At 42.7% G+C, this 18,045-nt stretch overlaps 1 protein-coding gene across 2 annotated transcripts in view; it reads right to left on the reverse strand.

Annotated features, from left to right (window-relative positions):
* Positions 1 to 18,045, reverse strand: part of P4HA3 (prolyl 4-hydroxylase subunit alpha 3) — a 96,213-nt gene that overhangs the window by 45,706 nt on the left and 32,462 nt on the right. For both annotated transcript variants that reach the window (XM_077451358.1, XM_077451357.1), the window contains exons 3-4: positions 6,140 to 6,363; positions 558 to 707 (exon numbers count right to left, since the gene is read on the reverse strand). In XM_077451358.1, coding sequence (XP_077307484.1) covers positions 558 to 707; positions 6,140 to 6,363 — 374 coding nt within the window. The remainder of the gene's footprint in view (positions 1 to 557; positions 708 to 6,139; positions 6,364 to 18,045) is intronic.

Genomic DNA, 18,045 nt, shown 5'->3' on the forward strand with positions numbered 1-18,045 from the left:
TCACTCTTGCAAAGGTCTCACTTGTAATTAGATTTTGCTTATCACAATGGTCATGCAAAAAACAAACAAGGAGAATTCCATAGTGTAAACCTGTTTAATTCTTAAAACGCACTCCACATACAATAAAAATCTGCTTACATTATAAATAAATCACACTTGCATAAAACAAAGAGATAAGTGTCCAGCCGCGATTAGTCAAAGCTCACCGCTGTCTCGCCGTTGCTTGCAGGCTGTTAGACAAGCGCGGAGAGTCTCGGGATGACTCACGCTAAAGCTCGAACGCAGGACAGGTGCATAGACATGTCCCTACTCATTTCGTAATCATGTCTTCATCAGTGACGCTCTCTGATGAAGACGTGATTATGAAACGTGTAGGGGCATGCCTATGTCTGAGTCTGAGCTTTGCTGTACAGAGACTAAAAGAGGCTGCTACCAGTTCAAGTTTAGTTAGGTATCTTGCTTGCATTAAATAAATATATTCAATGGTATATTAGTTATTATAGACCTGCATTCATTTTTGTTTTTTAATATCTGCTTGGAGTTCAGCTTTAACGTACCTTGTAGTAGGAAAATGCCAAATAATCCAGAGCATCTTCAAGGGACCCCTCATCTTCGGTGAACCAGCTGCCATAGGACCCCCGGAACATGCTGACTGCCTCTTCCAGCCATGGAATGGAGTGGTAGTAATCATCCATCTCATAGGCCACCTAGTGAACAGGAAGCCCATTATTATGGGGTGGCATAATTCTACCATTTAATAATATATCTCCTTGACTACATAACAAAGACATAGGTGTGTTAGATCAGAAAACTCACATAGAATATAAGATGCAGACTGCAGTTCAGTAACCTTTACATGTCTTGTCCCCCACAGACTGCCCATCCAATCCTGAGACCGGGCTGCTGGCCTGAATTTTCACTGCTGCAGTTAAGCAACACAGTTAGGCCACCCCTAGTTTGTGACTGGACAATAAACAGTGAAGAAGCAGAAACAGGGTCTATACATCTGTTGTGACCATTATAAGGGGTACTTTCCATCCCTGTGCTGAGTACCCAGGTCTGCACACCTGCTGTGGCCATAATGAGGGGTTCCCACCATCCCTGTGCTCAGTTCCCAGGTCTGCACACCTGCTGTGCCCATAATGAGGGGTTCCCACCATCCCTGTGCTGAGTTCCCAGGTCTGCACACCTGCTGTGCCCATAATGAGGGGTTCCCACCATCAATGCGCTGAGTTCCCATGACTGTACACATGCTGTACCCATTATGAGGGGTTCCCACCATCCCTGTACTGAATTCTCAGGTCTGTACACCTGCTTTATCCATTATGAAGGGTTCCCACCATCCCTCTACTGAGTTCCCAGGTCTGTACACCTGCTGTGCCCATTATGAGGGGTTCCCACCATCCCGGTACTGAGTTCCCGGGTCTGTACACCTCCTGTGCCCATTATGAGGGGTTCCCACCTCCCTGAACGGAGGTCCCAAGGTCTGTACACCTCCTGTGCCCATTATGAGGGGTTCCCACCTCCCTGAACGGAGGTCCCAAGGTCTGTACACCTCCTGTGCCCATTATGAGGGGTTCCCACCATCCCTGTGCTGAGTTCCCAGGTCTGTACACCTGCTTTGCGCATTGCTAATCCTTCTATTGGAATATCCAAGCCATGGACTGACTCTACCTATAACTAAAATATCATGTTTAGCTGGATTGACCCGTTAAAGGAAACCTGCTACTTCCATAGAATATCAGTTTGCTGTCCAATGTTACTTCTCCAATGGCTCCTGGTCCCTCGCATCTTTGATTCAGTCCCTCACAATCAGTTATAATGATTGAAACAGTGATTAAAAACAATTGATAACTGATAGATGTGATCAGAATATTGAACCTTTCATTCAATGGTTCGAAAGGAGACTGGTGTGCTCAACATCAGAGCATTAAAAGAGCAGTCATAAACAAATAAATAGCTTAGATGCATTCTGATTGGCTCAGCATTTTGATTGATAGTAAGTGCAGCCAATTAGGAGGCTTATACACTGTTAACCATCAAGTGTGCTGTGGCTGAGAATGTGATTCCTCGCAGTGTTAGAAAGGACAATGTGTCGGTGGATCAATTCATATTGGACAATGTCAGGAAACAATATCCAGATTCTCCCTAACTCCGTCAGTAGGAAAATCTGATTTCTATTGCGGTTTTCCTGCTGGAAGGAGCACACAGGAGGTCAGAGCTCTGCTCTTTCTCAGCCTCAATCTACAATGACATTTTCCGCCCAATAAAAAATCAATAAAAATTTGCTGTAAATGTCTGATGTTGCAATCTGAGATTTTCTGCCGTTCCCCACCAGGAAAAGTCATCAGGACATATGCTCTGAGTTTAATAAGATTTACATTGAATTGGTTGCAGGCTTTGCTACTGAACACATGTCCAAATTATTCCCAGCTCCCTCGGCATTTCCGAAATTAACTTAAAGTAGCATTCCAAACAACAGCTAAACACACAGATGTCATACAGTGCCTTGCAAAAGTATTCACCCCCCTTGGCATTTTTTGTGTTTTGTTGCCTCAGAACCTGGAATTAACATGGATTGTTTGAGGATTTGCATCATTTAATTTATAGAACATGCCCACAACTTTGTAGATGTTTTTTATTTTTTAATTGTGAAGCAAACAACAAATAGGACAAAATAACAGAAAAAATGTGCATAACTATTCCCCCCCTAAAGTCAATACTTTGTAGAGCCACCTTTTGCGGCTATCACAGCTCCAAGTCTCTTTGGATAAGTCTCTATGAGCTTGCCACATCTTACCACTGGGATTTTTGACCATTCCTCCTTGCAAAACTGCTCCAGCTCCTTCATGTTGGATGGTTTGCCCTTGGGAACAGCAATCTTTAAGTCTGACCACAGATTTTCTACTGGATTGAGGTCTGGGCTTTCCAACACATTTACAGGTTTCCCCTTAAACCACTCAAGTTTTGCTTTAGCAGTGTGTTTGGGGTCATTGTCCTGCTGGAAGGTGAACCTAAAATCACACACAGAGTGGTTTGGGTTTTGCTCAAGAATATCCCTGTATTTAGCACCATCCATCTTTCCCTCAACTCTGACCAGTTTCCCAGTGCCGACTGCTGAAAAACATCCCCACAGCATGATGCTGCCACCACCATGTTTCACAGTGGGGGTGGTGTTCTTTGGGTGATGTGATGTGTTGGGTTTGCGCCAGACATAGCGTTTTCTTTGATGGCCAAAAAGTTCAATTTTAGTCTAATCAGACCAGAGCACCTTCCTTCATACATTTTGGGAGTCTCCCACATACCTTTTCAGAAACTCAAAACGTGGCATTTTGTTTTTTGCTGCAAGTAATGTCTTTCTTATGGCCACTCTGCCATAAAACCCAACTCTATTGCCGCGTACACACGAGCGGACTTTTCAACGTCCAAAGTCCGACGGACTGAGTCCGTCAGACTATTCGATCGTGTGTGGGCTGCAACGGACTTTTGACTCGCCAAAGTCCGAAGGACTTTAGAATATGGAACATGCTTCAAATTTTCCCGACGGAACTGCACCGGACCCGGGTCCCTTCGAAAACTCCGCTCGTGTGTATGCTATTCCGACGGACTAAAACCGACGCTAGGGCAGCTATTGGCTACTGGCTATGAACTTCCGTATTCGAATCCAGTCGTACGTCATCACGTTCGAATCCGTCGGAGTTTAGTGTGATTGTGTGTGGCCAAGTCCGCTCCGCCGAAAAGTCAGTCAGAACTCCGTCGGAACTCCGGCAGAACTCCGACGGAACTCCTTCGGAAGTCTGTCGGACATAAGTCCTCTCGTGTGTACGGGGCTTAAGGAGCGTACGGCTTATTGTGGCCCTATGTACAGATACTCCAGTCTCTGCTGTGGAACTCTGCACCTCCTCCAGGGTTAGCTTAGGTCTCTGTGCTGCCTCTCTGATGAATGCCCTCCTTGCCTGTTCCGTGAGTTTTGGTGTGCGGCCGTCTCTTGGCAGGTTTGCTGTTGTGCCATGTTCTTTCCATTTGGTTATGATAGATTTGATGGCTCTCCTAGGGATCATCAAAGATTTGGATAATTTTTTATAACCTAACCCTGACTTGTACTTCTCAACAGCATTGTCCCTTACATGTTTGGAGAGTTCCTTGGTCTTCATGGCAGTGTTGGGTTAGTGGTGCCTCTTGCTTAGGTGTTGCAGCCTCTGGGGCCTTTCAAAAAGGTGTGTATATATAATGACAGATCATGTGACACTTAGATTGCACACAGGTGGACATCATTTCACTAATTATGTGATTTCTGAAGGTAATTGGTTGCACCAGAGCTTTTTATGGGCTTCATAACAAAGGGGGTGAATACATAAGCACATGGCAATTATCAGTTTTTTATTTCTGAAAAATAGTTTTATGTATATATTTTTCTAATTTTACTTCCCCAACTTAGACTATTGTGTTCTGATCATCACATATAACTCAGATTAAAATAACATTGAACTAAAGGCTGTAATGTAACAAAATAAGTAAAAAGCCAAGGGGGTGAATACTTTTGCAAAGCACTGTACATATAAGGGAGCTGGTTAACCTGTCATTTTATATTTTTGCCCACCCAGTCTTACGCACGTCGGTCACAGAGTACAGCCCTGTCTGTACTGAGACCTGTGAGAGTGACACTAAACAATAACCGTGTTCTCCACAATTAATCCACCGTTATTACTATTATAATTATTATTATACAGGATTTATATAGTGTCAACAGTTTGTGCTGCGCTTTACAACATGGAGGCAGACAGGACAGTTACAATACAATACAGGAGGGATCAGAGGGCCCTGCTCGTTAAAGCTTACAATCTAGAAGGGAGGGTCAGGTGGAACAAAAAGTAATAGCTGTGGGGGATGATCAGATGGAGAAAATGAAAATACAGTTGTTAGGTGTGGGTGTGGGTAGGGTAGGGCTTCTCTGAAGAGGAGGGTTGTCAGGGACCGTCTAAAAGCTAATGGAGTAGGAGATAATCGGACAGATTGAGGTAAGGAGTTGCATAGGATTGGAGAGGCTCTGGAAAAGTCCTGGAGGCGAGCATGGGAGGAGGTGGAGGAACCTAGAGAGAAGGGGGTCTTGAGAAGAACAAAGGGAACGATTAGGTTGGTATTTTGAGATTAGGCTAGTGATGTAGCTGGGGGCAGAGTTGTGGATATCTTTGTAAGTAGTTGTTAGTATTTTAAATTTAATTTGTTGGGTGAGCAGAAGCCAATGGAGGGATTGACAGAGAGGAGTAGCAGACAGAGAGCGGTTGGTAAGGTGGATGAGTCTGGCAGCAGCATTCATGATGGATTGAAGGGGGGATAGACTATGGAGAGGTAGACCAATGAGAAGGGAGTCGAGGCGAGAGATGACCAGGAAGTGAATTAAGACCTTTGTTGTGTCATTGGTTAGAAAGGGGAGTATTTTGGAGATGTTGCGGAGGTTGAGGCGGCAAGATTTGGACAGTGATTGGATGTGGGGAGAGGGGAGGAGTCACTGCTTTGTAGGGGGAGGGGGTCACCACTTTAGAAGAGGGGGTGTCACTGCTCTTAAGAGGGAGGATGAGGAGGAGTTACCGCTTTGGGGGAGAAGTCACTGCCCTGAATAGGGAGGGAGAGGAAGAAGTCACTGCTTTGGAGGGGAAGGAGTCCCCCTTTTTGGAAGAGGGGGTGTCCCTGCTCTTGAGAGTAAGGATGGGGAGGAGTTACTACTTTGGGGGCGGTATCACTGCTCTGAAGGGGAAGGGAGGGAGAGGAGCCACTGCACTGACTATGACTATAATACTTGCATTTGTAAATTTCAGCTAACTCTATTGAGGACTATAAACTAAAAAAGATTTCAGCAGGAGGATGTGGCTGGATGAAAATTAGAAATAATATATATATTATAATATATATATATAATAATATATATAATATAATAATATATTAATATGCATACTTTCATGATAACCTCACAAAAAGAGTTTATAATAAAAAAGAAATTATTTAAAAAAAATAAAACAGTTCTTTGAATAAAATGTTTGTGTTGTGGGGATGGATGCAACGGGGGGTGCAGAGATGTGATCCAAGGCTGCAGATAACAGTAGTATGCCTATCTATGTATATGGTGGTAGGTTGTGTATACCTTGCCTATATGGAAACAGTCATCGGCTGACATGGCGCACACTTGGTCCGGCCTGTACTGGAGATTGTAATGTGAGTCCGGTCCGCTCTGGAAGACTCCTTTGGCCAGGTCCTTCACATTCAGGGAGTAGACATCTTGGAGCCTCATGAGGGCTTTGGCTGCTCCTTCCACATCCTCCAGTATGGGCAGATAGCTCTCCATCTTCTCATAGCCGTCCTTCAGAACTGGGAAATAAAGGAGAATACTGAACTGAAATAGCCTGACAGACTTGCAGTACTGGTTACTTTATATTAGTGAGAGATGGTAATACCAACCACAAGTAAAAACACTTTGCATTCATAATGCAATAAGGCTTTGATTGGTTGGGCAAGCAGCTAAATTCACAGATGAAATACCGTACATATATAGGAGCAATTTTACCTTCCAAAGGATTTGTATTTCCATCCATCCGGTCCTGAGATTTACACAGCTCTGGCAGGCAGCATAGCCACCCTGTTGACCTGATTTTTCTCTACTGCAGCTAGAGCTCAGTCGCCTCCCTACCCCTTTTATGTGATTAGACAATGAAGTGGTAGACTGATGAGCTCATCTCTCTTTTCCTTCTTCCGATTAGCAGTCCCCTTGTCAGCTGTTTATGCAATTTTGTTCTCTAAATAAGTTTCCATTCAGGAAAAATTGAACTTGTAGTGCTACCCAACCAGGAGTCGCTGATTGTATGTATTGGGTCCTCTGTTCTTACCCTGACCTCTGCAAAGACCTTTGCACCTCAGACACCTCGGGTACACATGTCAATAGACAAAGACTGATAACTTTTGGTTAGTACCTAAGGTTGTCCCTGCAATGAGACTCGAGACCTTGGAGTAGAATGACAAAGTATATTGAGACTATGAATATACTCAAAAAGGACAGGATATTGCAATGAGGAACAATTTTTGATATACACAGTTTCAAATGTCAAACAAGCAGTGGGAATGCTACCGCAAGTTCTAGTAGGGTCAGGAAAAACTGTAGCTTTCAGCATTGAAAATGAGCAGCCTAAGATGACAGTAAACTCTGTATCAAGAGATTAATGGCTATGTTGCCTAGAGTCACTTATGGTGAGGAAGCTAGGCCTAGGTCGTAATTTAATGACTGCAAGGTACTAATTAACTCTCGACTATGCAGGATAACAGGTACTCTAACACAGTCCTTTAAGTAAGTCTTCTGCTGGCTACGTTGGGGCCCTAGAAGACAATGGCGCGCTAGTAGGAATCATTTCTGCAACAAGAAAATGGTTTGTAGAGCACTCATTTTTATAAGAGCACTGAGTGGAGGAGTTTCCAGTAAAAGGTTAATTATCAGGGGTATAGTGCTAGATATTTCTCACATATCCAAATGTACAGTTCTGAGCAGCAGGACTGTTGAAGAAGGTTAATGTGGATGTAAGCCCGATTCATGAAATTTGACCTGGGTACATATATCTGTAGTTTTTACTTATCTCTCTCCAAAGCCCCACGTCCTGTGTCTTTCTGCTGCTCCGTTCTTCTGTTCTCAGCATAATAACTTTTGACAAGTTCTTTGACACAAGAGATAAAACCAGCCTGAAATTTTTGTCGGGTGGGTGCTATAAATAGATTAGCAGAGGTCTGGTCTATTCACAAAACAGCTCTGCACATTCCTTCCTTCCTCTGCATATGTGGAGTGGGGGTGTGTGCCATTCTTTCAATCAGCTGTCACACAGTGTATGCCAATACGTCACTCCCAGTGCTGAACATGAAGAAAAAATGTTAACACGAAGTGCATTTTCTAAAGAATATAGCAAGCTGAAGACAGAAGATAAACATGTAAAACTTATGTAGGGAGATTTGTTTCATCTCTGTGTATCATCTGAGGCTGTTCACTTCACTGGATATATGTGAGGGTTTACATCCACTTTAAGGAGTAATAGGTGGTGCCTTTAAGGGTGGTAGGACAATGTTTCTTTCCAATAGAACTACTACAAGGTCAGTCAATATGTCACAAAGGGTTACTATACCATTCACTGATTGGTACAGTATTTGTAGAATCTGGTCTCTTTTGGTGAAGAACCGGGGGCCTCCTTCAAGATGAGGACTCCAGGTGAACTTCGGCAGCATTCAGGGAGAGGTATCTATCACCCAACCCGTCCTCTCCGCTCTTCTCAAGACCTCCTACTCTCAAGCTCTCTCATCTCCTCCTCTCATGCTTGTCTCCAGGATTTCTCCAGAGCCTTTCCCATCCTCTGGAACTCGCTACCTCCACCGATTCGGCTATCCCCTACTACTTTCAGGCGATCCCTGAAAACTCATCTCTTCAGGAAAGCCTATCACGTCTCCAACTAATCTCCTACCACTTCCATCCGCTCATTCCCCACAGTTATAACCTTTTGTACCACCTGCCCCACCCTATTAGATTGTAAGCTCTTCTGAGCAGGGCCCTCTTACTCCTCTTTTATTTTAATGTATTATAACTGTATTGTCTCTTTTTTTATATTGTAAAGCACTGCGTAAACTGTTGGTGCTATATAAATCCTGTATAATAATAATAAAATTTATAATAATCTCTGCGTTGCAGCTGCAATCTTTGTTAGGCTCAATACCAACACAAGAGAAAGCAGCAGCTCTGGGTCTCCAATAATAGGCCTCAAGACAATGCTCGGTGTCAGCAGACAGCGCTACCAACTCTAACTGGACTCTGCAAGTTACAGCAGCTTTTCCCCAATCTACGGAACTATCAGGCACTGTCTCTGTTATATCTCACAGCTTCTAACTGTACCTAGCCCCCCCCCCCCCCCTGTGTACCTGTAACTGCACACACGGGGGGTGGGGGTCTGTCTCAACTGCCCTGTGCTTTCCGACAATTTTTTTTATTCGTATGACCCCTCCTGCATTCAGGCACACTGGAAGAACATAAAAATAGGATGGCCTCACTCCCAAAGTAGATGCAATGAAAAAATATTTATTGAGCAGTATAAAAACAAATGCAAAGGAGCAATGACATGGAGGAAAAGGTGGCGCATTTCACGTGATTAGCAAACCCATGTGATGCATGTTCATTTGCAGCCCAGCAGTCTTCACCTGGAGCATTTTTTTTATTTTATTCAGGCACGCTGTTTCTTAAAATTATGAACTCTGGTTACAGACAGTCTAAGGCCCCTTTCACACGGGACGGATTTGTGATGATCCGCCCCATGAACACCTGCTTGCTCAGCGGGGAATCGCTCCGTTGATCCCCGCTGAGCCAGCGGATGACAGGGCGGTCCCGGCACACTGTGCCGGGACCGCCCTGTCAGATCTCTGCTCTCTTCTACGGGGGATCGGATGAACACGGACCGTCTGTCCGTGTTCATCCGATCCGCACTGCAGACGGATAGAAAAATAAGATTTTCCTCCGTCTGCAGAATCGGACCATAGCGGAGATGGATGATATTGGGTGTCAGCGGATGTTCGTCCGCTGACACCCGCTATCCCATAGGGATGCATGTATGTCTGTATTACATCTGAAAATGGATGGATGAAATACGGACATACAGTCCACACGTGTGAAAGGGGCCTAAGACATGTGCCATCGATATTAGTAAAAATCAGCAATACAATACATTTTATACAATTGTATAATTGACATTCATGTGTGTACGGGGGTACTCACATGAATGTCAATTGTACATATGTATACAATGTATTGTTTTGCTGATTTTCACTAATATCAATGTCACATGTCTTAGACTGTCTGTAATCAGAGTTCATAATTTTAAGAAATTAATCTATATGTATTTTGATCCACTGTACAAATACATTAAATGATTTAATTTTATTATTTATCCATCTCCTTTGACTAAAACATCATGTCACTAAAAAAAAAAAACCCTGGGAGAACTTTTCCCTTTTCCATATATTCATAGGGGTGTGCGGCCCCCGGACTCCTCACATGCGTCTTCCCATTTTTTTTTTGTAGTATTCCTGTCTGTATTGATGATGGAATTCCTTCTGGCTGGGACTACACTGCCCATAGTGCAGTGCTCTAGCTGGAGATGAATCGGATTCCACGATGCTCCATCTTGTGGCAGAAAAAGGGAACTACTTCAAGGAATGTTAACTATGACTATGCATTATTACACCTGCACATTTCAGTGAGAATGGGTGTTGTTACACTCTTGTAATGCGCATGTACTAAAAAAAAAAACTCCTGTTCATTACAACTGGGGTTCCATTCAATCAGGTCTGTAGGAAATTCTAAGGGCTTTTGAATGAAATGAGTTGACTCCATGTTGGCAAGATCAAATGTTCTGAGAAACTATTTTTCAGATATTCTGTAGAAACGTTCTACTGGTGTATGGAAGGCTTTATTCCTCCTGAAGACACAATTTGCTCCAGTTATCCCACACACTTCTTATATCTCCTGTCAAAACTTTGAGTCTTGTGAGAGGTATGATGGGCAAATGACATTCTTCAACCTAATTAGTATAGCACTACTATACTATAAATCACTATACTATATAATAATATACAGTACTGTACTATAATATACTATGACATGCTATGACAAGTGCTTGGAATGATTGCAGAGCAGTAAACCTAGAATACACGTTACTATCCATAAAAAGAGCTCTTTATATTATTCCTAAGAATGTAAAGTCTGACTGTTTGTTTTTATGCAGACCTGATCAGAAGGCCTATTCATCCCCATGCATTGTACAGTAACAGTATGCTTGTGTTGTTGCAATAAAGTGGTTTTGGTCTGGAATGGATTATGTCAATCTTTAATCTCATGCACAATCACATTTTCAAAACATGTTTGTACGAACATTCATATAAAAATTCAGCAGAACATTCGATACCTTGGTGAATGTTGTTTGAAAGTACTACAAAATTTTCATTGCTTTTAACAATAAATTTTGGAATACATTTCCCGAACAAAACCACATACACTGTTAAGGCTCATACACACGATCGGATTGTTCGCCAACAAAACCGTTGTTTTTTTACTTAAGGGCATGGCCCAAATTTGTCTTGCATACAAACGGCCACACAATTGTTGGCCAACAATTACGAACGTAGTGACGTACTACGTTGTTTTTCAGCTCTGCTAATTTCCTGTTAGTAGAAGTTTGGTGAGTGTTGATTTGTACTTTTCATTTCGCACTTTTTCATTTCGTGCTTTTCAGTTCGTTTCTGAACGGCCGTTTGTCAACCAGCCATGCTGTGGAATCGGAGGAGATAACGTGTTATTTATTATTGGCCTTGGAGTTATTGCTTTGACATTATTTTTTGGTTGAATAATGATTTGATTTGTTATATTTTCTATATTTTTGGATGCATAGAATGCACTTCTTGGTTAAGTTCTATTGGCAGATAGCATGTCTAATTGTATTTGTTTTCTTTTTTTAATTGCACAATAAAAAAATTGTGGAGAATAATACTTGGTGATGTGTTTTACTTCAAATGACAGTTTGGGAGTCGGCAGTTACATAAAAAAAAATACAATGGAAAATCGACAAGGGACACCAAAATAGTTGTATCTTTGATCTTAAAACTACGGGATAATGGTGCTGTGTAATTTGCCCCCCAAAAAAAAGCATAATAATATTATTCTTGATCTCACTAGAAAAAAAAGCCTCTGAAAATGTGCTTGCTATAACTCTATCAGTATCACCAGCAAAGCAGCTTCATTATTATCCCATTAAAGAAGAAGAGAATGTGCGCTGCATTTCCAGATTTCATAATTTGCCGCGTCACGAATGTTAAAGTGGTTGAAAACCCTCCTCAACTACTTTAGCTCAATCTAATCTAGATAGCACAGGCAGCTGATCGCTGCCTGCGAAAGTGCGCTCACAGTTGTGTTTGCGATGTAAATCGTCCTTCTAGGTGCTGTGACGTTGTCCGCACTTGCGCACTAGTTATCTCCTTAAACGGCACACAATGTGTGCCGTTTCAGCTTCCTTTGCTTGCCGTGTCATTACCTGACACTCAGAACGACACAAAGCGTAGCCTCGCGAAGCTGCAGCATGATCCCCTTCCTGGTTCTCTCCCTTGCGACTTTATAAGACGTGAACCAGAGCAGCATAGAGAGGAGAAAGCAGCTATGTCACATCCACAAGATTTCAACAAGCACACAAACTATGGGCGGAGGTGACCTGCACAAAGGCTTCAGCATACCAGAGGAAGAATGACGCAGACGATACCCAGAAGAGCCAAAAGAATAAAACTGCATAAAAAGGTATCTAGAAAGCTAGTTTTGGACAACTATAAATTTCTCTCGCTTGGCAAGGTTTAAAAGCATTTAATTATTTGAAAAAACAGCAATAAGTTGCAGGGTTTACCTCCTCTTTAATTCTCCATTATGAATGCTAGTTTACAAGACTGACCGCTTCTGGCTCGTCCTTGCTTCCGAGCATGCATGTTTGTAATTTGGACTTTTGGCGCACGGACTTTTGTACACACGCTCGGAAAATCCGACAACACACATTTGTTTGCGGAAAATTTTAAAACCTTCCAGCCAACATTTGTAAGCAGAAAATCTAAAAACAATTGTCCGATGGAGCGTACACACGGTCGGATTTACCGCCAACAGCCCGTCATCGAACATTTCCTGTCGGAAAGTCCGATCGTGTGTACGAGGCTTTAGAAACTTGTTTGTTCAAGAACAAAATTCCCTCCTACTTCTTTGACCTTGCTAATAATTGGATAAAATTTAATGAATGTTCTTAAACACAAAAATTTCTAACAAACGTTTCCTAGTGTATATGGCAAGCTTAGGGTTGTCAGACCTGGCCTATCCAGCCATTTTTCCCAGTGTTGCGTATATATTCGCAGACAGTCACTACGTTCATTTTTTCCTTTTAAATGACAACATTATACTTGAGGTGATTGTAGCCGTATTAGTGCAATTGTGACAGAGAAAAATGAGTACTGTCCATGATATATTTTTTTATTTGCACTAACATACAATTTTTCAGGACAAGCTTTCGGGGTATGTCCACTTCCTCAAGGTCCAAGCAGTACTGATTTACTATTTTTTAAGCAAAATGTAAAAAAAAAAACAAAAAAAAAAACACATCTCTGAGGGAAAGAAGAGAGAGAGAAAAAAAAAGGGAAAAACAAACACATACAAATCAATGGTAATAAAGATTACAGCAGAGTTATTGAGATAATTCTATAGCTCCCCCTCTGTCTTATCTCACTAATTCTGCTGCTATCTTTATTACCATTGATTTGTTTGTGTTTGTTTTTCTCTTTTTTTTCTTTTTCTCTCTCCTTTCCCTCAGAAATGTGTTTTTTTTAACATTCTGCTTAAAAAATTGTGAATTTGGACCTTGAAGAATGGGACATACCCCAAAAGCTTGTCCTGAAAAATTGTATGTTAGTGCAAATAAAAAAAGTATCATGGACAGTACAAATTTTTCTCTAAATGACAACATTAACAGATTGCTTCTATAGTTTACAATTGGGAAGGATGAGGGAAATCTATTTTTGAACTATTAGTTTACTTACAATAAATTGAAATTAAGCAATAGTAGCATGTACATGTACAGTATACTCTTCCTCATCTACTAATCCAAACATACACTTTAGGAGTATGAGTTGGGTGGAATGTCCAAACTTAGCTTCAGGTCAGAGCTGATATTGAGTTACAACCAGTTCCTGTTGTCTCCCCAGGCGGTCATTAAAACCTACAAATCACACAGATAACAGAACCCCCCCCCCCCCCCCATTAGCGCCGACAGATGACACCACCTTCAGTGTGGCCACAAATTATATTTGACAACTGGACACAAACTAAGCTGTCATTACCTTTATTGGATAATTCATGGGTACATCCCAGGTCTTCCTCTCACAGAGACACATAATTAACTGCGTTACAGCTGAACTTCAGGCAAAACCAAAACTGCGTGCATAAGATTAAATTAAAAAAAATCTTAAATAATTTTACTAATACTCCCGAGGGTTTCCACAAATGTATAGCAGTATGTAAAACCAAGCTACTTTACATCACTTAGAAAGGAAATGGCATTAAGGACCATCTGGGATAAATTATATTTTGAGTTTCATAAAAGCTAAAACTATATATATATATATATATATATATATATATATACTTGACTGTAGTGACTTTGGTAAAAGATGACAGTTGAATTTGCAGTTGTCACCCATTCAGTCTCTGAACAGTCTCTGAAGCCCTGTGATGTGCCTCTCTCTTCCAGCATTGTAGTATAGAATCGTCCAGCCTTCCTTGTCCACAGAAATCTGATGGTGGTACAGTAGTGCAAAATGGGCCCCTTCCTCCAAGCATTGTACTTTGGAACCATCCAGCAATTCTTGCTCATAGAACACTGATGGTGGAACGGCAATATTGAATGTGCCGCTCTATTCAACCATGTTACTTTGGAACCATCCAGCCTTCCTCACCCACAGTGGATTGATGGTGTTACAGCAGTAAGGAATGTGTCCCTCTCTCCAAGCATTGTACTTTGGTGGCATAGTAGTACAAGATGTGTCCCACTCTCCCAGTATTGTACTATGAAATGGTTCAGGCTTTCTTGTCCACAGAGGATTGATGGTGGTACGGTTGTACAGGATGTGTGCCACTGTCCCAATATTGTACTATGAGCTGTCCAGCCTTCCTTGCCCACAGAGGATTGATGGTGGCACACTTGTACAAGATGTATCCCACTCTCCTATTATTATACTATAGAATGGTCCAGCCTCACTTGCCCAAAGAGGATTGATGGTGGCACGGTTGTATGTGATGTGTCCCACTCTCCTATTATTATACTACGGAATGGTCCAGCCTTCCTTGCCCACAGAGGATTGATGGTGGCATAGTTGTATGCGATGTGTCCCACTCTCCTATTATACTATGGAATGGTCCGGCCTTCCTTTCCCTCAGAGGACTGATGGTGGCACAGTTTTGTACGAGATGTGTCCCACTCTCCTATTATTATACTACGGAATGGTCCAGCTTTCCTTCCCCACAGTGGACTGATGGTGGCACAGTTGTATGTGATGTGTCCCACTCTCCTATTATACTATGGAATGGTCCGGCCTTCCTTGCCCACAGAGGATTGATGGTGGCATAGTTGTATGCGATGTGTCCTACTCTCCTATTATACTATGGAATGGACCGGCCTTCCTTGCCCACAGAGGACTGATGGTGGCACAGTTGTACGAGATGTGTCCCACTCTCCTATTATTATACTACGGAATGGTCCAGCTGTCCTTCCCCACAGAGGATTGATGGTGGCACAGTTGTATGTGATGTGTCCCACTCTCCTATTATTATACTACGGAATGGTCCAGCTTTCCTTGCCCACAGAGGATTGATGGTGACACAGTTGTATGTGATGTGTCCCACTCTCCTATTATTATACTACGGAATGGTCCAGCTTTCCTTGCCCACAGAGGATTGATGGTGACACAGTTGTATGTGATGTGGCCCACTCTCCTATTATTATACTATGGAATGGTCCGGTCTTCCTTTGCCACAGAGGATTGATGGTGGCACGGTTGTATGAGATATGTCCCACTCTTGTATTATTATACTATGGAATGATCCAGCCTTCCTTGCCCACAGAGGATTGATGTTGGCACAGTTTTACGAAATGTGTCTCACTCTCCCAGTACTATGGAATATGAAAAAATACAAAGGATAGTGGCGCGGGCTGCAGTAAAAAATTTAATATGAGTCCATACAAAGTCATTTGAGCTATCTAGCTCTGTATGAGAAGACAGCCTGCAGTATCAGGGCAGCCTTGTAGGTGGAGTTCAAGCATGCTCCAAACATGTGAAGAAATAAAAGGACATAAGCGCCTCTAAGGAAGACTGTTATGTTTAATGGACAAAGCGTATTAAAAACTCACATTACAGTTGTCAGGGCTGGGCTCAGCCCTTCCTTCTCTGAGCTGACTGCTCAGCTGTTGGCTAATTGCCAGCTCCTATCTCTCCACAGTCACTCGGCTGTTGATGATATCTTGCTCCTCAGTCCTGCCTACTTAAGCTGTCCAGTCCAGAGGAGTTCTGCCTTTACCTTGGACAACATCACAGAAACTCCTGCGATCTTGTTCAAGACTTACTTTGCTGACATCCCTTCTGGCTCCAGATCCTGCTTGCTGTTCCACTACATTAAACCCTGACTTCTGGCTTGGCTGACTATCCATTCCGGTTACTGAACTCTGGCTATGTTTTGACTACGTTTGTTCTTTTTACTTTTATTATTAAACCAGTGTGATTTAACTGTACTTCTGTCTCGGCCTGATTTCATGGTTTCTGACAACAGTAAGCAGGCACATTGGAGTCCAGTGAGATCGCACAATCTCCATCCCGGCTGTCAGCAGTGGTCTCGTCCCAGTGATCTGTGTGGGGCCGGCGTCCTGGCCAGCAGGAATATTTCGTCACTCAAGCGGGATCCAGAGCGAGGTTTGGAACGCAGCTGGGGATCACAGGAGAGGGCTGAAACGCAGCGCAGGGCAGGATGGCGTCGCGGAGAGCTTGACAAAGGATCTCACACTGCACACATCTTCCCAGTGTGCATGCTCCAAAACGCGCCGCGATAACGTCTGTGACGTGATCCTGCCCTGCGCTGTGTTTCAGCCCTCTCCTGTGATCCCCAGCTGCGATCCAAAGCTTGCTCTGGAAATCCGCTTGAATGCCAAAAGATTCCTGCTGGCCAGGACGCCGGCCCCACACAAATCACTGAGATGAGACCACTGCTGACAGCCGGGAAGGTGATTATGCAATCTCACTGGACTCCACTGTGCCTGCTTACAGATACTGTAATGTGATTTTTTAATATGCTTTGTCTATTAACTATAACAGTCTTATTTAGAGGCGCCTATGTCCTTTTTTTTCTTGTACTATGGAATGGTCCAACCTTCCTTGCCCACAGAGGATTGATGGTGGCACAGTTCTAGAGGATGTGCTTGACTATCCCTGTATTATACTATGAACTGTCCAGCCTTCCTTGTCCACAGAGGATGGATGGTGGTAAAGTTGTATGGGATTTCCCCACTCTCCCATAACTGTAGTATGGAACCATCCAGCCTTCCTTGCCAACAGAAAATTGATAGTGATACAGTTGTAAAGGATTTCCCCATTCTCCCAGTATTGTACTATGATACCATCCAACCTTCTTTGCCCACAGAAGACTGATGGTGGTACAGTAGTACAGGATGTGCCCCATTCCCCCAATATTATACCATGGAACTGTCCAGTCTACCTTTCCCACAGAAGATTGCTGGTGGTAAAATAGTACCAGATAAGCCCTCTCTCCAAGTATTGTTTAGAGAAGTACAGCATGGAGTAGAGAACAGGTAAATTCCTCAGACTGTGTTTAACACCCAGGTACTTGGCTCTCTGTTTTTGCACCTTGGAGGAGAACTCAGGAAAGGTGGAAACTTTTAACAGTTAAGTCACAGTGCTCTCCAGCTAGTTGCAGGATGTTATCGTTAATTACATTTTAGCAGTTTAATTAAGAAAGGTCTGGGAAAGTTTCCCGATGAGAGCAGATGACTTGGCACTCCATCAGCTATCTCCACAACAAACTGTGCAGAAAGATCTTCAGTGCCAAAAGTATTGCATAACCAACTCTTTATGAACTGACGTGTGCCTTCTGCATGCTTAGGGATAACAATAAATCTAAGTGTTACATCTAAGTCTATTTCTCACATCTGCTGCTTTCATACTGTGTGTATTAGTCTTGGAAAATAACAGGGCCACATCCTCTTTCAAGTGTATAGCATTATCCTCTAAATCTCTCACTCTTCCCTCCAGGGCAGAAGTACATTCTTTTATTTTCTGAACATCATGTGTAAGTACATTTATATCTTCTCTGAAACTCTTAATCTGTGTATAAAATTTATTGGTAGGAGGGAGGAATTTCCGTTATTTGCTGCCTGTAGGACCTCTGAAAGGGTG

The sequence above is a fragment of the Lithobates pipiens genome, unplaced genomic scaffold, assembly GCF_037356315.1.
Source record: "Lithobates pipiens isolate NorthernLeopardFrog02 unplaced genomic scaffold, aLitPip1_a1.2 Scaffold_23, whole genome shotgun sequence".
NCBI classification, from domain to species: domain Eukaryota; kingdom Metazoa; phylum Chordata; class Amphibia; order Anura; family Ranidae; genus Lithobates; species Lithobates pipiens.